The sequence below is a fragment of the Linepithema humile genome, chromosome 3, assembly GCF_040581485.1.
Source record: "Linepithema humile isolate Giens D197 chromosome 3, Lhum_UNIL_v1.0, whole genome shotgun sequence".
Taxonomy (NCBI): domain Eukaryota; kingdom Metazoa; phylum Arthropoda; class Insecta; order Hymenoptera; family Formicidae; genus Linepithema; species Linepithema humile.
This window is the reverse complement of record NC_090130.1, coordinates 29,171,096-29,193,191: the sequence shown is the minus strand read 5'-3', so window position 1 is coordinate 29,193,191 and position 22,096 is coordinate 29,171,096. Positions and strand designations below refer to the sequence as shown.

Sequence of the window (22,096 nt, the reverse complement as noted above, 5' to 3'; positions counted from 1 at the left end):
TAATTAATTTTGAAATGTCAAAGGTAGAATGACCGACGATGGATGCTTCGATCTCATGATGTAATTCAGAACGCGATACGGAATAATAAGATGCTAAAAGGGGGATGGGTTTTCAATTATACAGTATTTTTATAGAATTTAACTTAAAGCATACTTTATTACGGAAGATTCTTCTTTACACGATAAATTTTCCGACGATAAAATCGATTTGTTACATTTGGCATATTTCATTCTCGGATATACAACGGAATTCTTGTCTGAATCCTTTGTTTAATAAATATAAAACAGGAAGCTGTGTGTTGGATATACACGTATCACAGATAAATATTACGTCAGTCGAGAAATAACAATAATATAAAATAAATTCGTCGGAAAATCAGGCACTAGTCCGCTTCTTGAAGGCAGAAACCGCTAACGCTCCAAGTAATATAATTCGGTACGAGAGCTGCGCGCAACTCCGCACGCTTTGAAGGATTGAAATTGGTGTGTCGCTTAATCAACGTCGTAAGGCACTCTGTCTCGTCATCGCCACGGCTTCCGAACGGCTCCGGTGCTGGTACTTCTTCTAATACCTTGATCTGTAATTTAAGAAACATTCGAGTGTACTTCTTGAAAAATCAAGCGCAACGAAAATATATGCGAATGACTCACGCAATGCGCTCGGTGACATAAGTTTGTCTCTCATATCCGAGGTCCACGTTTGACATCTGGATCTGACGATGCCCCTCTTAACGGCCAACGGTCGCTGATACTTTGTCATTCTGGACAACAGCAAAAACATGTATATTGATGCTAGTTGCAAAACATAGAAAAGCTCTATATGTGATAGCGGAAGAGAAACCGTGTCATTACGTGGATTCGAATTCTCTCAGATTTTTCCTGGCTAAAGTCTTTTGAGTGGCGAACGAATACGATCGAGCCGACGTCGGCCGTTCCGCTCGAGACTGCTGGAGTTCGCGATCCTGCATGATCGCTTGCATTCTCTTTGACGGCGACTGGGCAAACAATTCCACTATATTCATAGACGCTGCGTCACACTTGAAATATCGTACAATTATTAATCCTGTAAAATGTGTGTAATGCGAGATAATCAGACCTGAGCAAAGAAAGTGGTGATTACTTGTAACTGGAGACGATGAAGGAAGTCCACTTCCGCCAAGTTTAAAGGCGCATCAACGTGCAACTTGAGCATACACTGCAACGCCTCTTTGTACACCCTTTTCAATGTGATTACACGTTCGGTCCGCATTAATCTGCGCACTAAATAACCTCGCGTGTAAGCATTGATGATATTTACCGCCCGTATCTGCAACACAATTTGCAATAACGATAGGGTATCCGATGCAAATGTGTATCAAGAATTATAGCATAAAGATGATCATACGTGTTTGTCGTGATATGCTGAAGTGTCCAATACCGGCACGTGTGTGGTGTTACTTTCCAGGGGAAATAATTGCCGACTGACAGATGAACTCTTGTATACAGTACGATCGTGCGATTTGTAATTGCTATTGTGATCATTATCGTTATCGTTATTATTGTTATTAGTATATGTAATGTTGCATAAATCTATCTTTCTCGCAAAGTCCAGGTCGAGAGCGGTGGGAGAGGTGTTCATGATGAAAGGAGGGGATTTGTGTTTCAGCATATACAAATTTTTGGAAGAAATGTAATCCAGGGGGCATACGATAACGTTCGCCGACGGTAATTTACAATGCGCTCCCGCGCGATAATTGCCCGGGGAGTTGATGTTTCTTTGTTGTTTCATTTCGCTAACGTTGTCTCCCAGTTTCACCTCCTTGCTTGGCAACGACTGCTTTGGCTGACTCGATACGACTGGATGCGACACTCCGGAAACTGAATACTTTCGTATTTCGGCTAATAAAAGCATTTGTTGTTTCTGAAATTCCGCTTGTAGTAGCGATTGTTCTCTTCGCTGACGATTTATCAGCTCCATCATTTGCTTTCTGTGCATTTCTTCGATTTCTTTGTAGACTATTAAGAGCTTCTCAGGTGTAATAGACGGCTTCGTTTTGACACTTGTATCTTTATGTTTTTTAGTATCTTCTACTTTATCATGACACTTGTTTTCATCTACATGAGACAATTGCTTTTTGGAATTATTTACATCCTCGGTAGACTCCTGCGACTTATTTGCAACATTCGACACACTAGTGTCACTATCTCTATTTGATTTTTCTAACGAACTTTGCTTCGTAAAATCGATATTAGATACATAATTATGCTTGATTGGCGTGGTGTCAGCACGTTGCTCAGAAATCACTGCTTCCGCACAACTGGCAGAATTAATTGCTTGATATGACTCTGTTAAAGTATCCGATTTTGTGTGCTGAGAAGTCGATTCTTCCGCTTTACATTCTAATTTATTTGATGCTTCTGTGTCCTCTGCTACAAATTGCTTATTTTCCCACTCCACTTTAGGCTGCGCAATGTTCCATTTTTTTCGTTGTGATATTGCAGTGGTAGGTGTAGGAGTATAATTTTCATCGGTCAATTCCGTATGCATGTGAGCGAGCAAAATAGGGCTAGGTGTGTCCAGGATGTAAGAACCTTGACGGGATAACTTAGGCAGACTTTCATTTTCCTTGGAAACCGTTGTGACTTCTTCTTGATCACTTAATGTTATCGGAACTATGTCCAGTGTCCTGGGCACTTCAGGTTTCCAATTTTCTGACGATACTGCGTTTTTATTTGATGCTACTTCTATGGCGCTAACATTTTGATCAGTGCTTGGAGTTGTAGGTTTTGATTCATCGACAGTTTTATTTGCTAAAAGAACTTGAGACTGTGATTGTTGTATGTCTGACGTGGGGGTTTCGATATCATGCTCTTCTGCTGGCTCTCCAGTGTTCTGCCTTATTGTTGTTGGTTCAACAATAGTCAACTTGGAATATGTATCACTATTATTGGTGTCACTTGTAGTATTATAATTGGATAAATCACTGTCGGAACTGTACCTGATACTTTTCAATGTGTCTGTGGATTCCATCATGTCAGCTTGTACGCATTTATCCCTAATAGAGCCTTTCACTTGTCTATCTTTCAACTTTTCTTCTACTTTAACTGCCAGAGATTTATAACGTTTCATTTCTTCTTTAACGCTATCAGTCATCTGAAAATAGTACAATATCAATTAAAACAATTTCTTATAATAAAGCTGCAGAAACGTATTAGTTAACGGATATTTACTAGTGGAGGAAGAAGAGGCATCCCGTTTATTTTGATACACGAAGTATAAAATTCCTGCTGCATATTTTATTTTAATCTTAAGAATGCACTTTGCTTCAATCTATCAATTATTCCCACACGCGACGGATCTAATTATCACTGAACCGTTTCTCACTTTCCACAGCTCTCAACTTTTCAAATATCTCCTCGCACGAAAAGCTTCCCACTTATCATTTCTCTTATCATTTAAATGCTCAGTAGCATCACTAAGGAAATTAAATTCATGGGTTATAACATACATAGAGCGGAAAGTTTCATGGAAGAGTTATAAAATTCTTTAGGTTAGATTCATATGAACTTGCATAAAGAAATTAACCAATCGTATGTCTAATGTGATTTTGCATTAGCACATGATTGGTCAGTAGGTCAAGCGTTTAGAACGCTTTCTCACAGCATGAATGTTTTTGACAATAATGTATCGCAACTAGATATTTATGATTTATGATTGTTTATGTTTTGACCGGTTTGAAAGGAATGAGTGATAGAATTTACATTAAAAGTGCGACAGAACATAAAATTGAAAATGATTCCTGTAATTTGAATATTTTATATAATACTATTAATACAACTGTTGAAATTAGCTTTCAGTTTTATTACTAAAATTACGCTTTACTTGTTTAACCTTCTTTATTTTATTTGTTTATTTTGATATGAGAATTTTTATATTATGCTTTCAGGCATGCGACACTTTGAGGATTCTTCATTTACCTCCACATCTTTCTAACGAGCAACGAGATGCGTTATTACAAAAATATGGTGCAATAAAAACAAGAACAACACGATCGTCGAGCAAGTACACTACCACCTTTGCCAAGTTTCCATCTCAACAATTGGCAGCGGAAGCACTGTTGCGTTTACATCAGTTAAATGTTAAAGGACAGTATCTGTCAGTTGAATATGCCAGAAAGTCCACACTTACCGAAGTTTTGGAACAGAATGTTGAACAGGAAGCACCAAGGAGCAATGACACAAAAACGGAAACCACAAATAAATCTCATGTTCAAGCATTTCTGCGGAAGTTGAACAATTGGACTATGAATTATGATTTCAGCCAACCTCCTCCACCAAATATAAAATATAAATATACAGCGCCGACAAGAAGTACATTAATAAGGATAGCCATACAAATGTTAAAAGAACCAGCTTTCTACACACAAGTAAGTCACCAAGTTTTTACCTGAAAATGTTATTTTAATGAACAATACAATCTTAATAACGTTACAGCCATTACATCTATTCATAGGTATTGCATTTAATGAATAAGATGAACTTACCTCCTCCCTTTGAAGAATTGGAAATGGAATTTCCCATGCTGAAGGAAATATACGATATGGAGAAATATAAAGATATCTTTGGTTACGAATTTGTAAATAATGGTAATGCATTACATAGTAAAAAATCGCTCATACATTATGTTTAAAAATAGGCATATAACATAGCATGTTTTGTTTTAGATGCATTATATGCAAACGAAGGAGAAACAGAGGAAGAAGAATCTGAATTAGAATCAGATGAAGAGGACGTCAGACCTTTAGAAATTATCCCCGTTAAACGAAAACGACCGCAATCTACGAAACGTATGAAGATTCCGAAATTTGTAAATCCTGCCAAAAATGTCACAGCTTCTTCGTCCACGCAAAAAGTGCTCAAACCAGAAGATATGTTCGAATCTGTTCGACGTGGAGAGACCAAAAATCTTAAAATCGAACTGAAGACTTTAGAGTCGTTAGACGCATCTGCGAATCAAGATAGCAACGTGACGGTGGATGGTGGATTCGGTTTGATATTCCCGACCAATAAAGCCACCGAAGACGCGAAGGATAATAAAGAGGCGCAAAAAAATAAATTTATAACTTCCGAGGAATTGGCAGCTAACAGAATCTCGGCTAATGATCAAAGAGTGCTTCCTGTGTTCAAGAATTATCATCCAGGCAAACCATCCAATCGTCTTTACATAAAGAATCTTACCAAACAAGTGGAAATAGATGATTTGCATTATATTTATCAGAGATACGTTATTGCGGGATTGAAAGACGCTGAGTACGAGTAAGTATTTCGTTGATGTAGCTTTTGATATTTTATTTTCAATTGGTATCTCGTATTATTGTCTGCATTTCAGATATGATGTACGACTTATGCAAGAAGGCAGAATGAAAGGGCAGGCTTTTATCACACTACAAAATACTGTACAGGCTCAGATGGCACTCGACGAAACACATGGATTCATATTAAAAGATAAGCCCATGGTTGTACAATTTGGCAAAGCTCTTAAAAGTTAACACAGATTACGTCTGCTTTAACAGAATATTAATATATATTTTATGACAGTGCTGTAATTAAATTGTTCATGATAGAAATTTTTATGCAGACTGAAAGATTCTTATCACTGAACGAAAACAGTTTTGAAAATAGTCAAGTAAAACATAAATATTGCAGTTAGACTCAAAATTGTTATATATTAGCGTACTTTTATTCACAACAATTAACAATTAAAGATACCTAATTTATTTGCGCAATTTTATTTGGATGCGCGAGAAGCATCCATGTAATGAATTATCGGTGAAGATTTAACTGTAGATGTTAGCCGTTGCTTTTCAGAAGTTTATAATGCGATTTATCTATGCTAATAAAGCGTCCAGCGCTTTTGTGACCTCAGTGAATATTTCATCTACCGTCCCTTCCGCATTAATCTGAAACGGAATGATTAATTTTTCATAAGTTGACATAAAAAATGCGATGTACAAATAAATAAAATATTGAATATCTAAACTCACTCTAACAACTTTGTCCTTGTAGTGCTCAACGATCTCGTTGTTCTTCGAATTAAAGATCTCGATTCTCTTCTTGATCGTCTCCTCGTTGTCGTCCGCCCTTTGGGACACGGCGGCACGCCCGAGGAGCCTCTTCTTCAGGGTCTCGTTTGCTACGTCGAAGAAGAGGATTAGGTCGACGGGACAAACCTGTGCAACACATGTCGATGGTTAAAAATAAAAAGGAACAAGAAAAGCGGATAACGAATAGGGAAAGGACGGATTCTTACATTTTGCTCAAAGAGAATGCCCTGATCCTTTTCACGAGGATATCCATCGATGAGGAACCCGGTCTTCGTGACTCCTTCTTCGCGGGCTTTATCCATCTTTTCCTTTATGAGCGCCAGCACGACGTCCTAGCGAAACCACATGATCTTCACACTGAGGAAACGCGGTGCGTTCGCGTAAGATGCGCGACATATCATAATCTTTTGTATTTATCTTCAGTTTTGCTACGCGCGCTAAATTTTTTATTCGAGGCAAATTTGACAGATGCAATTCGTGAGTGATTCAAGCGGTCGCGCCAATTAACGAAACTTCAAAATATCGACATACCGTCGGCACGAATAATCCTTTGGACATTAGATCCTGGAGCGACGCACCCCTCTCGCTGCCACTGGCGACTTCCGCTCGCAACAAATCGCCGCTGCTCAAGTGGAGGAATCCATACTTCTCGATCATGCGGTCGCATTGCGTTCCCTTGCCGCATCCCGGTCCGCCGATCACCCAGATTGTTTTCATCATTTCCGCGTAGCTCTCCTCTTAACGATGTTAGCTGAATTTATAAGTGACGATCGTTTAAATTTTTTTTAAATATCGGGAAAAACTTTTTAGAAGCTTTCTATTGAAAAAAAAAGTGTTTTGCTCGTCACTTAAAATACACGCATATTTTAAATATTGAATTGATGTTTGGTTTTCGGATTTTTGACAAATCAAAGAATTTCTATATAAAAAATTTACAAATGTTTTGCATAAATGTGAAATTTCGAAGGATTTTTATGTGCTAAATAATTTTGAACATTTGCATCTTCCGGAACGGAGAAGAATTTATAAATCACTTCTTTCAGCTCGGCTAATTAAAGAGGCGCCGCAAGTGTACATACGTAAGCCGGGGAGAAAGTTTCAAGAGGAATTTGAGCGAACAACACTGACGCGAATCGAATACGCCGAATAAATCGGGGAAGACCGAGTGAAATTTCAAACGCATCGATTCTACACTCGCTCGCCGTTAACAATGAGCTTGACGCTTGCGCCTTCGGAAAAGCTCATCGACGTTCGAGGTCTCGTTACCTTGAACTTTCGCCAAGTATCTCACTAATGGCAACCATGCAAAAGTTCAATCAGTTACGCATCGACAACAGACAACCCTCGTCGCGACTTGTTAAATTTTAGGCGGGGACTTCGATCTAAAGGCTATTAAACTTTGTTTTACATTTAAATAGAGAAAGAGGCAATAGATTAAATATTGTTAATTTTAACAAATTACGGGAAGCTCTTAACATAGCGATTTTCACCAACGTCGATGAGAACTGAAGTTACGATCATATTACTCTAATTAATTCAGGGATATGAAAAAAGAAATTAAAATAGCGTTAAAGTTAATTGATGAAAGTCTTTGAACCTTGGCAAACTTGCTCGTATATCGATCGACTTCGTCGCAATGTAAGGCTCAACGCGAAAACGTTCTAAGCGCGGTACGCAAAAGCGCGGAAACGACTAAAATACATCCGGCCCGATCTTCTCGCTCCCCGGGATTACGTGATGACAGGCGGCGCGAATTATATAATATTGCACAATAATATTAGCCAGATATTCTGTATGGAACGTTTCAATGGACAAAAATAAACCCACAGCAAATGTGGAATCCAAAATTGTATCGCATATTATGTCGGAGTACAATTCAAGGTAAAATGTCTAGTAGGACAAAAATAATCACTAAAAATAAAATTTTTCCTATGAAAATATTTTTTTTGTATATAAAATGAAGATTCAAATTTACTTAACGAAATTAAACTCAAAACAATTATTATTAATTAAAAATGTTAATTAAAATTGTTAATTAAAATTATTAAGGATCAACCTAAATTATCATGCGTGATACAGCTTCATTATTCATGCCAACTCATTGTACTAATTGTTATGTAATTAAATATATGTAGCAATTTTTATTTCTTTTATATGCAAACTTAATTTGCTGATTTTTTTTTAATGGTACATTTTTAGAGGGGAAAAATTTTATATTTTTAAATATTAACAACTGTGTTTTGCTAATATATGGTAGAATTGGGACGTGTTCAGCTAACCGGAACAGTGGTGAATCATATTTTATGCGACTGGAACGAACAAATTTACATCTAACGTTTCTAAATTGTCTAAAGCAAATAAAAACTATAAATTAATAATCATAATTAAAACAAGCAGAACTAGAAAAATCAGTCAAATTATCTTAAATGAGAAACCACAAGCTGAATCGTTAAATTAATCGAACACTATAATTTTATTTCAACTGAATTCGACAGTAGAATTAGCGAAGAGTTATTTACCCAAATAACTTCCTTCCGACCGTAACTCGTCTGCGTTATTCCACCGCAACGGAATCAATGACGTACATCCCTAACCCGATAATCTATGTGCGTAGTAAAATCAACCACTTGACATAAGCATTCTTGAAAGGGTAATTGCCCGTCATGTGTTTATCGAGTACCTTCGGCAAACACACTTCGTCAAGGATACTCCTTATGTCATAAACAAGTCACGATGCATTCACGTGCAATCGTTGCATCCTTCCCCATCAACAACCATAGGCTTACTTCACACGATGCATGAAGAACACTTGGTGTCACTACGTATCGACGATCTGATTGGCTGGCGAATAGAAGTATGCCAAATATGACGCTGACGAATTTTACACTACACGCAAATCTTATAGCGTTTTCGATTATACAGGATTTGAACGACCCAGGGTTGATCAATCACTATTTTACTATAAATGCAAGTCTTTCATTGGTGGAGAGGTTGCAATGACGTCATTAACCAACCCTGGGTCGTTCAAATCCTGTATAATCGAAAACGCTATTAGATCTGTCCTTAGGTCTGTTTTTTATAGCTTCCAATGTGGAGGGAAAAAGATAAACTCTGAACTAGTACAGCCAGTTCAGCTATAAAGAACAGACCTTTTTATAGCTGAACTGGCTGCACTAGTTCAGAGTTTATCTTTCTTCTTCCAATGTGGAGGGAAAAAGATAAACTCTGAACTAGTGCAGCCAGTTCATCTATAAAGAACAGACCTCTTGACAACACCCACTCTATGCTCGTTACTTCTGTCGGTGCCTTTCGTCGTGCGAAGCATTCAAAGAAACATCGAGAATTCTCAAAAACACGTGGTAAAATAAGCTCCACACTAAAAACTCCACAATGGTAAGCTTTTATGCAAAAAAAAAAAAAAAAAATAAAAAAGTGAACCTGCTGATTATCAATAAATCGTTAACACTATATACACACTAACCTCAATAAAGTGGCATTCTATTGCGATGCCTCGAGCTTTATTTTACTTCACTTTTACTTTTACTTCATTATACATATTTGCGATGAAAAATGTATTGCAATGAAGCGACAAACGATTCAATTTTATACTCACACTTCCACAAGTCGTCAAAGCTTCCGCTCTGACTGAATCTTATAACCTTATAAGGAGATTATTTCGCGTGTGTATACACACCCAGCGTCTGCGCAACGTTTTCAGTTCGACTGATGTTGATTTTTGCAATGTGAATTTCCAACTGTTTCGACCTTCGTTTGTTTTTCGTCCTCTCGCTTCATTTCGGTTTTGTAACCGCGATCAAGTATTTGATTTGTGTAAGAAGGATTGCAAGCATCAGAAATGGGGAAATACGCGACGGTATTCCTTTGCGTGTTTATTTAATGTTAGATAATTTTTAAAATAAAATTATAATGTTTTTTTCTGTTTGTTGTGCGCAGCAACCACAGATTATCTTGTTGAAAGAAGGCACGGATGCGTCCCAGGGAAAGCCACAAGTGATATCCAATATAAATGCATGCCAGATTGTGGTGGACGCTGTTCGGACCACTTTGGGTCCACGCGGTATGGACAAACTTATAGTTGATCAAAATGGGAAGAGTACGATCTCCAATGATGGCGCTACCATTTTGAAACTGTTGGATATTATTCATCCAGCCGCAAAAACCTTAGTAGACATCGCTAAGTCACAGGATGCAGAGGTAAGTTATTATATTAGTTGTCTCAATCCTGCTTTGGTCTCTGAAAAGAATTTAGGCCAGTGCATTTTTTCCAAAATGTTGGCTGAAACAATAATGCAAGAAAGACAACATTATTGTATATGAAAATTCAGAGGATACAAAATTCAGAACCTGTAGACTGACAATGTCTCCAAGATATGTTATTGTTTCAAACAGTGTTCAAACACTTTACTACTCGGAATGTTGATAAAATAATATGCAGCGAAAAGAAACGTAGGAGTAATAATTATTCTTCTGTTTAATAGGTTGGAGATGGCACAACCAGTGTGGTTCTGTTAGCCGGAGAGTTTTTGAAACAGATAAAACCCTTTATCGAAGAAGGTGTGCACTCTCGTATAATTATTAAAGCTCTTCGTCGTGGACTTCAGATAGCCGTAGACAAAATCAATGAACTAAGCGTCAAGATAGACAAAACTGACATGAGCAAGCAAATTGAGCTTCTTGAAGAATGCGCAGCTACATCAATGAGCTCCAAATTGATACATCAACAGAAGAAACATTTCAGTCAACTAGTCGTCAAAGCTGTCATGATGTTAGATGATTTGCTTCCTCTCAACATGATTGGTATTAAGAAAGTATGTAATTAGACGATAAAAATGTGATTTATAGAAAATTTTAATATTTTATATGCGAATAATACACAATTGTAAATATGACATTTAGGTATCTGGAGGTGCTCTGGAAGATTCCGAACTCATTCAAGGAGTGGCCTTTAAAAAGACCTTCTCTTATGCCGGATTCGAGATGCAACCGAAGAAGTATCATCAGTGCAAGATCGCGTTGTTAAACATCGAGCTGGAATTGAAAGCCGAACGGGATAATGCGGAGGTGCGGGTGGACAATGTGGCGGAATACCAGCGAATCGTCGACGCGGAATGGCAGATTCTCTACGACAAGCTCGATCAGATTCACAAGAGCGACGCGAAAGTGGTGCTGTCCATGCTGCCGATTGGCGACGTTGCGACGCAGTATTTTGCTGACAGAGACATGTTCTGCGCCGGTAGGGTGCAGGAAGAGGATCTTAAAAGAACGATGAAGGCGTGCGGCGGAGCTATTTTAACGACTGTGCACGACATCAAAGATTCCGATCTTGGAAGATGTCAAGATTTTGAGGAGAAACAAATAGGGGGTGAAAGGTAATTGAATAATACACAAATTGATTTTTCTTCCGCAGATAAAATAAATCCAAGGATTGCCCGAGGCAGTTCTCAAAATAATTTCAATTATAAATATCCAATGTAGCAATGGTGTAATCTTTGCATTCCGAATCTGTTATCAGGTTCAACTTTTTCTATGAATGTTCCCGAGCGAAAACGTGCACGTTTATTCTGCGCGGTGGCGCGGAGCAGTTCTTGGAAGAAACCGAGCGGTCTCTTCACGACGCGATTATGGTAGTCAGGCGTATGGTGAAGAACGACGCGGTAGTCGCCGGCGGCGGCGCCATCGAGATGGAACTGTCGAAAACTTTGCGTGATCATTCGCGTACAATAGCTGGGAAGGAGCAGCTTTTGATTGGAGCGATAGCGAGAGCCCTCGAGATCATCCCAAGGTACACTTTAACGCACGTTTAATTATATATACATGAATATTAATGGCAATTAGTGATGATTATTGATTTTACAGGCAACTTTGCGATAACGCCGGATTCGACGCGACAAATATCCTCAACAAATTGCGGCAGAAGCACCACAAAGGCTTGCAATGGTACGGTGTCGATATCAATACCGAGGATATCGCGGACAACATGCAGTGTTGCGTCTGGGAACCGGCGATAGTGAAGATCAACGCGTTGACGGCCGCCACGGAAGCCGCCTGTCTCATACTTTCCGTCGATGAGACTATCAAGAACCCCAAGAGCACTCAAGACGCCCCAAGAGCACCGGCGATGGGACGCGGCATGGGTAGACCGATGTAACTTGATTGTCCTTAATTTTATGTAACAGAAGAAATCTGTTGTATTGCAATTCATTATGCAGTTTGCATGTATAAAAGATCAATAGTAATTCTTTTCAGCTCTAATCGTTCTAATCGCACTAAAAGCTACTCCTTTCCAGCTATTGTGCGCGAATAATTACACAATGCTTTTGAGAGTAGCATCTCAATGATACGATCGCCTGCGACCACTAAATTCTTAAGCTTAAAGCCGAAGCGATTTTGAAAAATAAATCTATGATTTTATATTGATTGCGAAAGGATCAATTTACGTATTACGTAATTGTTTTTCTTTGAAAGAAAAATAAATTGACGAAGACAAATAATTAAATAATACAATAAATTGATATTTTTGCAAATTATAAATTTGCGAATTTCGATTCTCAAAACTGCTTTGGCTTTAAAATTTTTCCTATAGGAGAATATTTGTTTTTCGTGTTTCTTCTTTAAGATTTTGTATACTTGTTAATACTTCTAATGAATTGCAATAATATATTTCTTTTGTTAATTTTTGTAAGGTTTTGTAACAGCTTTATGCTGTTTGAAATAAAAACATCATTTCTTAAATATGTAAAAGTACATAAATCTACGAAAGTTATATGCTATCAATAAAATTCCTCCGCTATCTTCTATGTTTTTTGTTAATATAAATTGTTATTAATTCTTAAATTGTCAATCTCATTTTTAATTTATTTGTGTACAATTAAAATTTAAAGCGTATTTATATAACTGATAAGTATTAATTCATAGATTCTGGTGATTTTAAAGTCGTCAATGATATCATAGTGTTTTTTTTTACTTTTTTTTCATAATCTATTTGAAAATTTGCGAGTTTCAAAATTGCTCGATTACTTATTGCTTGAGTATGAAAAAGATCGATGTCACTTTTGTGACATTTTGTTTGATGTCTTTTATTGATTCTCTATCTTAGTTTGTCTTTAATTTATGCGCGCGATATTTATTAAATTCAATTTCTCCACAAAAATTGTATCAAGTTGCCTTTACGAATTATAGTACAGCATGCAACAACATATGCAGAGAATTTCTTTATCGACATTGTACTTCTTTGTAGACTTTGAATCTAGAGTTTTACGCGTTTCTCATACGAGGTCTCTACTGTCGTTTTACACTCTGTCGCTCCTGTATAACCTCAAATTAGAAATTCTCTATCTTTGGTGTAAAAATTTGATCAAAGTGTGTTGAAAAATATTGTTTAATATATATACATATATATAGTTAGATAACTATCTCTGCAGCCAAATAAATACATGTTTGATAATCCCTTCTTACCAATAGCTGAAGTATTAAAGATTAGTACATGTTTGATAAGATATATGAATTAGGCATAACATATGTATACAACAGAATAGCATAAGCCGATACACTATCTAACTTCAAAATGAATGTCGTCACCGCTTTGAAATTTTATATCACAAAAATGACAGAAGACAGTGGTCCTGGTATGAAAGTTCTGCTAATGGACAAACAAACGGTAGGAATAAAATATTATATATTAATGTAAATTATATAAATTCAGATAACACACACTCGTTTTGTTATTTCCAGACAAGTATAGTAAGCTTACTTTATAGTCAATCTGAGATACTGATGAAAGAAGTGTATTTATTTGAGCGAATAGATACTGCTGTACATAATGATACTTTAAAACACTTGACCTGTATAGTATTCGTAAGGCCAACCAAGGAAAATATTGATTTGCTTTGTAAAGAACTTAGATATCCAAAATATGGAATATATTACATTTGTAAGTACTAATGCATACCAATGCAAAACTACATTTTTAATAGATCTGCAGAAAACTGAAGAATAGATAGTCTGTATATAAAGTAGAATAATAAGGGGTAATTGTTTATATAACACTTATTTGTAAAAGATTTCAGTAATATTATTGCAAAAGCAGATATAAAGCTTTTAGCAGAAAGTGACGAACGAGAGGTGGTTAGAGAAGTACATGAGTATTATGCTGATTACTTGGCGATTAATCCACATTTATTTTCACTCGGGATAAATGCCTGCTCTGAAGGTAAGTTAATTGTATACAGTTCTATATAGATTTGTGACAAGTTGATAGATGAAAACTATTTGATTATATCATTCTTATGTCCAAAGGACTGACATGGGATCCAGTGCACTTACATAGAACTGTCCAAGGAATAACCTCTGTCTTATTATCGCTGAAGAAATGTCCATATATTAGATACCAAAATAGTTCTGACATGGCAAAGAGATTAGCAGAAAAGATAAGGGAAGTGCTCAGTAAAGAATCGAATTCCTTTGAATTCAGGCAGGAATCCAATCCTATCCTCCTAATAGTTGATAGAAGGGATGATCCTGTCACACCTTTGTTAAATCAATGGACATATCAAGCAATGGTACATGAATTGCTGACGATCAATAACAATCGTGTGAATTTAGCTCATGTGAAAGGCATTTCGAAAGAGCTGAAAGAAGTTGTACTTAGTGCAGAACATGATGACTTTTATGCCAATGTAAGAAAATTCTTTATATAATTTATTGAACATACATTTATATTAAAATCATTAGTAGTAATGATATAATTTCATAAAAATAATATTTTTATACACACGGGATTGTATATTTAATTATTTTGACATATATTTTATACAATTATTTTATTTTATATTTGTACATGTATATACATTATTAACTTTATTCTTTGTGAAAGGCTTTTTTTTATATTCAAAGGACATTAATCTTGAACTATTTATAGAACTTGTATCTAAACTTTGGAGAAATTGGACAAACAATAAAAGAATTGATGGAGGAATTTCAAAAAAAGGCAAAGAAACATCAAAAAGTTGAGAGCATAGCCGACATGAAACACTTTGTAGAAACGTATCCGCTATTCAAGAAACTTTCTGGTACTGTGTCGAAACATGTCACTGTAGTCGGAGAGCTTTCGTCTCTTGTCGAAAAGTATAATTTGTTAGAGATATCAGAAATGGAGCAAGAACTGAGTTGTCAAACTGATCATTCTTCCCAGGTAATTAATATCCACATATGATGTGCATTTATATATTCTTAATATTAATTATTACTTTGTTCATAGTTGCAAAAGATAAAAGCACTTATCAATAATCAAAAAGTACGAGACATCGATACCGTTCGTCTTGTCATGCTCTACGCGTTGCATTATGAAAAGCACGCGAACAACGACATAAATGGTTTAATAGAATTACTTAAGAAGAGAAATGTTTCAGACAAATATATCAAGGTATTTTTCTCGTTACAAAATTGACGTTTATTCCTTCACAAATCCATAGATATAATAACAGAACTTAATTTTTCAGCTTGTATATAATATATTAGAATATAGCGGTGTTAACGCAAGGCAGAGTAATTTATTCGATCGAGAAGCAGTTGCCAAAATAACCAAAAAATTATTCAAAGGATTAAGTGGAGTAGACAATATATACACGCAGCATTGTCCTTTGATAAATGAAACACTAGAAGACTTAATAAAGGGCAAATTGAGCACACAGGCATTTCCCTATCTTGGTAACATGATAATGTCACGAAGGTAAATTATTTATACATGGCACAGAAGTATCGTATTAAAATGTAGATTAATATGTAACACCTTCTAATTTTTTAGACCTCAGGACATAATTGTATTTATGATCGGAGGAACAACGTACGAGGAAAGTTTGGCGGTGTATAATTTGAACAAACAAAATCCAGGCATAAAGATTATTCTGGGCGGCACCACCGTTCATAATTTTAAAAGTTTTGCGGAAGAAGTACATCATGCCACTAGTGGTATTTTAATGCGATATAAAATCGGAAAAAATTAACATTGCTATCGTGATATTGCAAAATATTTATTTACTTTGTTATATATTTTGGTATTTATACATCATATAACATCCTTTCGTCTTTCTCCCTCCCCCCCTCCCTCTCTCTTTATCTTTCTCTGTGTCACGAATATAGTTCCATACTGAGAATTTTACAGATAATTTGCAACTAATAATTGCATATTCCCTATTTTTACCACGAACACATAGTTTTCTTTTTGCTAATTGCTACTCTTCATCCTCATCATCCAGTAACATGTACTTTGTCGGCACATCAGAGATTTCATCATCCTTTATTGGTACCTTTAACAAACATATATTATTTTTATTATCACTAAATGTTGCAAAATAACAGCAAAACAGAAAGATTATATAACTGGCTGTTAAATAGATTCTGTGATTTATGCATTCTTTTCATAGTATAAGATGTTATGTTTTATAGCAATTTATTAACTTTCTAAATTAATTATTTTAGCAACTAAGCCCTACAATTAAGATTCTGTTAAAATAAAGTCGTTTTAAAACTACATAAAAAATAAGATTTTATTATCTATTTTCACTTTTAAAACTTAACATTCCTAATCGTGCTATACTTGTTTCTAAATAATTATCGATTTTTAGGTGTTTTTATCAAGGAATTGTTTTTTAATTGTATTATTATCTTCAACTTTTGTTTACATTGTGTGTGTGACACTTTATAAAACGTGACTTATTTTTCTTTGCAAATGTGTAAAGAAATATAACCATACGATTAATTATATAAGAACAAAACAATTAAATTTACCTTAAATTTATCTTAAATATTACTAAAAATTTGACCACTGAATGTAAGTGCATTGATTGTATGTGTAACATATTTAATGATAAATAACACAAATAACAATTTAATTTCTTATTAAGCATGTAAATAACAAATTTTATATGAATTCTGAACACTTTGCAGATATTCTATCTCTAAATTAGTATCACATCCATAGATTATTACTTACATAGAGACTTCTCCATTTTTAAATTCGCAAGCTAAATAGAAATAAGCTATTTATGAGTGAGTGTGATTATAAATACATGAACTCTTTCACAATAATCTTGTGAGAACGATAAGAAGCGAAAATAATATCACTGTAAAAACTAATTTTAATTATTTTCAACGTGCAGCTAATACTCACGTTTTCTTTTCTTCTTAGGAACCTTAATAAATTTTCTGCTTCTTAATAAATATATTAGTACCTACAAATAAAGCTACCTGTATCTTTAACATTAACATTTGTACTGTTTTATGCTTAGGAAGATCTATTCATGTACAAAACATAAAAAAGCCTTGTGATAGACCATCGCTACAGATATCAATTGCGATAAAGATATTTCACATGTTAGAAGTGTTCCAACAAATATGTGAAACTAGAAAAACTAATTTAATATGCAACAAAATATTATATCTACAAGAATAATTCTTCGTCTCTGACTCCTATTTTCCATTTCTTAGTCTGGACATTAAATAAGAAATCTAACATTATAAAAATATAGTATAATATACTTTTTTGTCATATATTTTTCAGTATGAACAGAACTCACCTCTACAATACCCATAGATAACGCATATCCCGCCATCGCCAGTGTAGCAACAAACGCAGCAAAGATCTGATTTCTTCTCTTGTTTGGGAATTCACTCTCCGAATCTGTTTTTAATTTTTCAGCGTTTTTCTCCGCTTTATGCTTCTCGTAAGTCTGATACACATCCCCAAAGTACCTCTGCGATATACGCGACACATACTTCGCCAGATTTGTACAATTTTTCAAGTGATTTTGCAAGACTGAATTTGGTAATGGAATCTTAAGCAACGGTGCCAAATATGAATATATAATCGCGTCTATAGTGTTAGGTTCCTGCCCGGAAAAGAAATCACTATCTCCAAGCCTTGTAGATAACAACGTCAGACACTTTTGTGCTTCAGAATACACCTGTTGTTAAAAGAATTTTTAAAGTTGTCAGAATTTTTAAATATTTTCTTATATAAACATTTCTATGTGTTTAATGAGCTCTAAATTAAATTCCGCATGTTATGCATACCTTATTTTCGATATCATTTATATTATCTTCCAAAGGGTATAAACTTTCCATCAAAGAATGCGCTTGTCGCTCAAACTTTCCTGGATAATAGAAATTAAATGGAAAAGATAGTGCTTTACAGTACCATGGTCTAACTAATTCATCCAGATTTTTTTTATCTATCCACCTAAAAATAATGGTAGTAATAATATACTTTGTATTGTAACACATTTATTATAATTTCAAAAACACAATGATGAGACGGACATTGCTAAACTTCTAATTACGGTAAAATATGCTTACTATTAATGTTATTAATGCTATTAATATTATTTATATTAATATTTGACACATAATTTACTTATGTAATTTATTTACTTAAAACAACAGTAATATATATATATATATATATATATATATATATATATATATATATATATATATATTATATATATAGTTACTAAATTTTTGTAATTTTAACAAATAACCAGTTAACTGTAATTTTAATCATTGTATATCCTTAAACCAAGCATGACTTCTTTAGATAAAATTTGAAACTTTTTTGCATTTTTTAAATTTTATAAAGACTGAGTTGTATCTTATTCTGATACGTTTCTGTATCTCTCATACCATATAAATTGGAAGGCTGGATACAACTTTTCCTTAAGCAGAGCATCATAAGCCATGACGTCTGCATATTGTTTATCAGTTAACATGTAGTCAGAATTACGTTTTGCTCTAAAAAATGGTAATATATCTTTAACTGTATCCAAAGTACTTAGACCAGCCTTAAGCAAAGGTAATCGACCATTTGGTGTTCCAAATAGATTGCTTGCTGGATTTACTTTTAAAGGTTCCCCGATAAATTTAGCATATGCCTATAAATAACATGAGACTATATTAGGAAACAAATGCTAATCAAAATGATGATAATCTAAATCAATTGATCATTAAGACATGTTGATATATTATCATTATAATTTGAATAGCTAAACAATAGTTAAACTAACATCCAACATTTAAACAAATTTAAACAATAATAAAGCATTTAGATGGATAAATTTATGGTGCTTCTTCTTGCTTTCATTTTTACTAATTATTGAGTCAACAGTTTAAGTATTCCAATATCTATATTCATAGATATGTTTGTCAATATATCTTAGAAATAACAGATGTTACTTTAATCATAGCTTCTTTAGTTAATTTAAGGATGAAAGTATCAAAAGATCATTATTTATTGTATCTTATTAATTTTTAATACTATATATCATTATTAGAAAAATTTACATTAAAATTTCATTAAAACTCATTTAACATTATCCGAAAAATATCATTTTGCCATTTATTTTCTTTCTTGACGTTTCGTCTGTCAGAAATTCTGAATTTTTAACTGTTAATCATTTGAAAGAATCACTATACGATTTGATTTGATATTTTCAGTGAGCAAAATCAATTCTAAATTGGTCATTACTTTATAATAAAGATATTAAATAACTTGAGACATTCTACATTCGCATCGCTTATGGCATATGAACAATTTTATATCATATAAAAATTATTGTTACAAATTAGTAATTAGAATCAATTGATATATGTTCGTTTCATAACCTATACATACCAGAACTTGCAAACAATCTATGTCGATTGATGGGAGACCCCAATCGCCTTTCCATATATCCAATTGTAATACCTCGACATTAGTCATTTTCAAAAACTTGCATCGCCAGTCAAATTTCAGTCCACTCCACAAATTTCTTTCACACAAAACTACATATATATTTCTTCAGTGTAAACAATCATAAACAATGTAGCATCGTGTATGTACAGCACTGAGCTCTATACCATAGATGTCTATACTAGTACTAGATCGCTAACTTTAGGCTTTGACGTATGGAAAAACTGAGGCCGGCGTCACATAGAACCCGTAATCCGTAATCCGCACCGAAAGTCCGCAAAAGTTACTAGGGATTGCGTCCGTAACGTTACGTGTGTTTTATGGCTGGCGTCACATAGAACCCGTAATCCGTAATCCGCACCGGAAGTCCGCAAAAGTTACTAGGGATTGCGTCCGTAACGTTACGTATGTTTTTTCTCCTTGTGTCCCATGGAGCCGTAAATACACACGTAACGGTATTACTATTTTTTATTTAACAAATTATAATTGTTTATTTGTATTTTATTCATAAGAAAACTACAGAATATATTATAATTTTAACAAAAATTTTAATTAAATTGTCAAATTTAGTTAAATAAATAAAATTAAAAAAAGCATTACTAGTAATAACTAGTAACTTTTAGTAACTTTTACGGAAATTTCATGGAATTACGGCTCCATGGGACACAAGGAGATAAAACACACGTAACGTTACGGACGCAATCCCTAGTAACTTTTGCGGACTTTCGGTGCGGATTACGGATTACGGGTTCTATGTGACGCCGGCCTATCTCCTTGTGTCCCATGGAGCCGTAATTCCATGAAATTTCCGTAAAAGTTACTAAAAGTTACTAGTTATTACTAGTAATGCTTTTTTTAATTTTATTTATTTAACTAAATTTGACGATTTAATTAAAATTTTTGTTAAAATTATAATATATTCTGTAGTTTTCTTATGAATAAAATACAAATAAACAATTATAATTTGTTAAATAAAAAATAGTAATACCGTTACGTGTGTATTTACGGCTCCATGGGACATAAGGAGAAAAAACACACGTAACGTTACGGACGCAATCCCTAGTAACTTTTGCGGACTTCCGGTGCGGATTACGGATTACGGGTTCTATTAGCGTTTTCGAGTAAACGGGGTTTGAACGACTTAAGATTGGTTAATGACGTCATTGCAACCTCTCCACCAATGAAAGACTTGCATTTATAGTAAAATAGTGATTGATCAACCCTAGATCGTTCAAACCCCGTTTATTCGAAAACGCTATATGTGACGCCAGCCTCAGTCTTCTCTCTGCTGGAACGAGCACAGGCTACCCCCTCCATTCGACAAAACGGTCAGACAAGGCAGTGACTCGGTACCGGATTTCTCCTTCTATCTCGTCTATTCTCGACTAATGGCTGGTTTATGCTTCGGTCTTAATCTTATAGCGTTTTCGAATAAACGGGGTTTGAACGATCTAGGGTTGATCAATCACTATTTTACTATAAATGCAAGTCTTTCATTGGTGGAGAGGTTGCAATGACGTCATTAACCAATCTTGGGTCGTTCAAATCCTGTATAATCGAAAACGCTATAAGATTAAGACTAGGAAAGTATAAACGCCCTTATGGCATTCTACGTTATCAACTCTTATGGCCGGAGCACAGACTTTTGCATGAAGCATAACGCATAAGCATAAGGAAATTGATTGGTCCATTTCCTTATGCATTTGCTTATGCTTATATATAGACCAATCAATTTCCTTATGCTTATGCGTTATGCTTTATGTAAAAGCTTGTGCTCTCGGCTATAAGATTAATGGCCGGAGCACAGACTTTTGCATAAAGCATAACGCATAAGCATAAGGAAATTGATTGGTCCATTTCCTTATGCATTTGCTTATGCTTATATATAGACCAATCAATTTCCTTATGCTTATGCGTTATGCTTTATGTAAAAGCTTGTGCTCTCGGCTTAAGATTAAAGGCGGGAGCACAGACTTTTGCATAAAGCATAACGCATAAGCATAAGGAAATTGATTGGTCTATATATAAGCATAAGCAAATGCATAAGGAAACGGACCAATCAATTTCCTTATGCTTATGCGTTATGCTTTATGCAAAAGTCTGTGCTCCCGCCTTAAGACCGAAGCATAAACCGGCCATAATAATAGTTGTGAACACGTGACCGAAACTGTTGGTTAGATAGAGAGATCCGGGTCCGAACAGCTATCTCCATCTGACCGGTCGAGAACAAAGGCGTGCTCGTTCCAGTATGGTATATATTTCAATCATT

General features: G+C 34.9%; 6 protein-coding genes across 13 annotated transcripts; 3 read left to right on the top strand and 3 right to left on the bottom strand.

The window, feature by feature from the left end:
* Nucleotides 1-137: 137 nt before the first annotated feature.
* Nucleotides 138-3,481, bottom strand: Cp110 (Centriolar coiled coil protein 110kDa). Its single transcript, XM_012363089.2, has 6 exons — nt 3,211-3,481; nt 1,385-3,133; nt 1,121-1,306; nt 853-1,037; nt 652-761; nt 138-578 (listed from the first exon to the last, which is right to left on the bottom strand). The coding sequence occupies exons 1-6, from the start codon at nt 3,271-3,273 to the stop codon at nt 523-525; spliced, it is 2,349 nt and encodes a 782-aa protein (XP_012218512.1). The 5' UTR covers nt 3,274-3,481; the 3' UTR covers nt 138-522.
* Nucleotides 3,482-3,640: 159 nt separating this feature from the next.
* Nucleotides 3,641-6,022, top strand: LOC105669864 (RNA-binding region-containing protein 3). Its single transcript, XM_012363045.2, has 5 exons — nt 3,641-3,781; nt 3,927-4,406; nt 4,493-4,625; nt 4,704-5,295; nt 5,369-6,022. The coding sequence occupies exons 1-5, from the start codon at nt 3,773-3,775 to the stop codon at nt 5,526-5,528; spliced, it is 1,374 nt and encodes a 457-aa protein (XP_012218468.1). The 5' UTR covers nt 3,641-3,772; the 3' UTR covers nt 5,529-6,022.
* Ak1 (Adenylate kinase 1) lies at nt 5,314-8,814 on the bottom strand. Of its 3 annotated transcripts, none has more exons than XM_012363046.2 (5): nt 8,603-8,814; nt 6,615-6,834; nt 6,290-6,415; nt 6,024-6,209; nt 5,314-5,939 (listed from the first exon to the last, which is right to left on the bottom strand). In XM_012363046.2, exons 2-5 carry the CDS (start codon nt 6,801-6,803, stop codon nt 5,868-5,870), a joined length of 573 nt encoding a protein of 190 aa, XP_012218469.1. In that variant the 5' UTR covers nt 6,804-6,834; nt 8,603-8,814; the 3' UTR covers nt 5,314-5,867. The 3 variants fall into 3 exon arrangements, with proteins under 3 accessions (XP_012218469.1, XP_012218470.1, XP_012218473.1); XM_012363047.2 differs by lacking the exon at nt 8,603-8,814 and adding an exon at nt 7,681-7,827; XM_012363050.2 differs by lacking the exon at nt 8,603-8,814 and adding an exon at nt 7,163-7,313.
* A 371-nt stretch (nt 8,815-9,185) lies between these two features.
* Nucleotides 9,186-12,901, top strand: CCT7 (chaperonin containing TCP1 subunit 7). Of its 2 annotated transcripts, none has more exons than XM_012363044.2 (6): nt 9,186-9,476; nt 10,038-10,298; nt 10,583-10,912; nt 11,001-11,473; nt 11,617-11,886; nt 11,961-12,901. In XM_012363044.2, exons 1-6 carry the CDS (start codon nt 9,474-9,476, stop codon nt 12,250-12,252), a joined length of 1,629 nt encoding a protein of 542 aa, XP_012218467.1. In that variant the 5' UTR covers nt 9,186-9,473; the 3' UTR covers nt 12,253-12,901. The 2 variants fall into 2 exon arrangements, with proteins under 2 accessions (XP_012218467.1, XP_012218466.1); XM_012363043.2 differs by lacking the exon at nt 9,186-9,476 and adding an exon at nt 9,800-9,957.
* A 490-nt stretch (nt 12,902-13,391) lies between these two features.
* Vps45 (vacuolar protein sorting 45) lies at nt 13,392-16,644 on the top strand. The gene is made up of 8 exons (XM_012363072.2): nt 13,392-13,761; nt 13,836-14,034; nt 14,164-14,313; nt 14,400-14,779; nt 15,022-15,294; nt 15,361-15,525; nt 15,602-15,831; nt 15,907-16,644. Exons 1-8 carry the CDS (start codon nt 13,669-13,671, stop codon nt 16,103-16,105), a joined length of 1,689 nt encoding a protein of 562 aa, XP_012218495.1. The 5' UTR covers nt 13,392-13,668; the 3' UTR covers nt 16,106-16,644.
* Nucleotides 16,316-19,964, bottom strand: LOC105669880 (metaxin-1). Of its 5 annotated transcripts, none has more exons than XR_010889151.1 (7): nt 19,771-19,963; nt 18,783-19,030; nt 18,174-18,339; nt 17,678-18,064; nt 17,272-17,312; nt 17,095-17,125; nt 16,363-16,408 (listed from the first exon to the last, which is right to left on the bottom strand). XR_010889151.1 is itself a non-coding variant. In XM_067351434.1 (7 exons), the coding sequence occupies exons 1-7, from the start codon at nt 19,855-19,857 to the stop codon at nt 16,399-16,401; spliced, it is 990 nt and encodes a 329-aa protein (XP_067207535.1). In that variant the 5' UTR covers nt 19,858-19,964; the 3' UTR covers nt 16,363-16,398. The 5 variants fall into 5 exon arrangements, 4 of the variants coding, with proteins under 4 accessions (XP_012218497.1, XP_067207535.1, XP_012218496.1 ...); XM_067351434.1 differs by having other exon boundaries at nt 17,272-17,332; nt 19,771-19,964; XM_012363073.2 differs by lacking the exon at nt 17,095-17,125 and having other exon boundaries at nt 17,272-17,332; nt 19,771-19,964.
* Nucleotides 19,965-22,096: the final 2,132 nt, after the last annotated feature.

Excerpts from the sequence above, each read along its gene's own strand:
- Cp110 (XM_012363089.2), bottom strand. The coding sequence starts at position 3,273 with ATGCAGCAGGAATTTTATACTTCGTGTATCAAAATAAACGGGATGCCT. Across the intron at positions 3,134-3,210 it reads TGCCTCTTCTTCCTCCACTA|ATGACTGATAGCGTTAAAGA; the intron begins GTAAATATCCGT and ends TACTATTTTCAG. Across the intron at positions 762-852 it reads CTGAGAGAATTCGAATCCAC|AATGACAAAGTATCAGCGAC; the intron begins GTAATGACACGG and ends GCTGTTGTCCAG.
- LOC105669864 (XM_012363045.2), top strand. Across the intron at positions 4,407-4,492 it reads AACCAGCTTTCTACACACAA|GTATTGCATTTAATGAATAA; the intron begins GTAAGTCACCAA and ends ATCTATTCATAG. Across the intron at positions 4,626-4,703 it reads TTACGAATTTGTAAATAATG|ATGCATTATATGCAAACGAA; the intron begins GTAATGCATTAC and ends GTTTTGTTTTAG.
- Ak1 (XM_012363046.2), bottom strand. The coding sequence starts at position 6,803 with ATGATGAAAACAATCTGGGTGATCGGCGGACCGGGATGCGGCAAGGGA. Across the intron at positions 6,210-6,289 it reads GCATTCTCTTTGAGCAAAAT|GTTTGTCCCGTCGACCTAAT; the intron begins GTAAGAATCCGT and ends TGTGTTGCACAG. Across the intron at positions 5,940-6,023 it reads ACAAGGACAAAGTTGTTAGA|ATTAATGCGGAAGGGACGGT; the intron begins GTGAGTTTAGAT and ends ATTCCGTTTCAG.
- CCT7 (XM_012363043.2), top strand. Across the intron at positions 10,299-10,582 it reads CTAAGTCACAGGATGCAGAG|GTTGGAGATGGCACAACCAG; the intron begins GTAAGTTATTAT and ends TCTGTTTAATAG. Across the intron at positions 10,913-11,000 it reads ACATGATTGGTATTAAGAAA|GTATCTGGAGGTGCTCTGGA; the intron begins GTATGTAATTAG and ends TATGACATTTAG.
- Vps45 (XM_012363072.2), top strand. The coding sequence starts at position 13,669 with ATGAATGTCGTCACCGCTTTGAAATTTTATATCACAAAAATGACAGAA. Across the intron at positions 13,762-13,835 it reads TGCTAATGGACAAACAAACG|ACAAGTATAGTAAGCTTACT; the intron begins GTAGGAATAAAA and ends TGTTATTTCCAG. Across the intron at positions 15,295-15,360 it reads AAACTGATCATTCTTCCCAG|TTGCAAAAGATAAAAGCACT; the intron begins GTAATTAATATC and ends CTTTGTTCATAG.
- LOC105669880 (XM_067351434.1), bottom strand. The coding sequence starts at position 19,857 with ATGACTAATGTCGAGGTATTACAATTGGATATATGGAAAGGCGATTGG. Across the intron at positions 19,031-19,770 it reads TAGATTGTTTGCAAGTTCTG|GCATATGCTAAATTTATCGG; the intron begins GTATGTATAGGT and ends TGTTATTTATAG. Across the intron at positions 18,065-18,173 it reads TAAATGATATCGAAAATAAG|GTGTATTCTGAAGCACAAAA; the intron begins GTATGCATAACA and ends TTTTAACAACAG.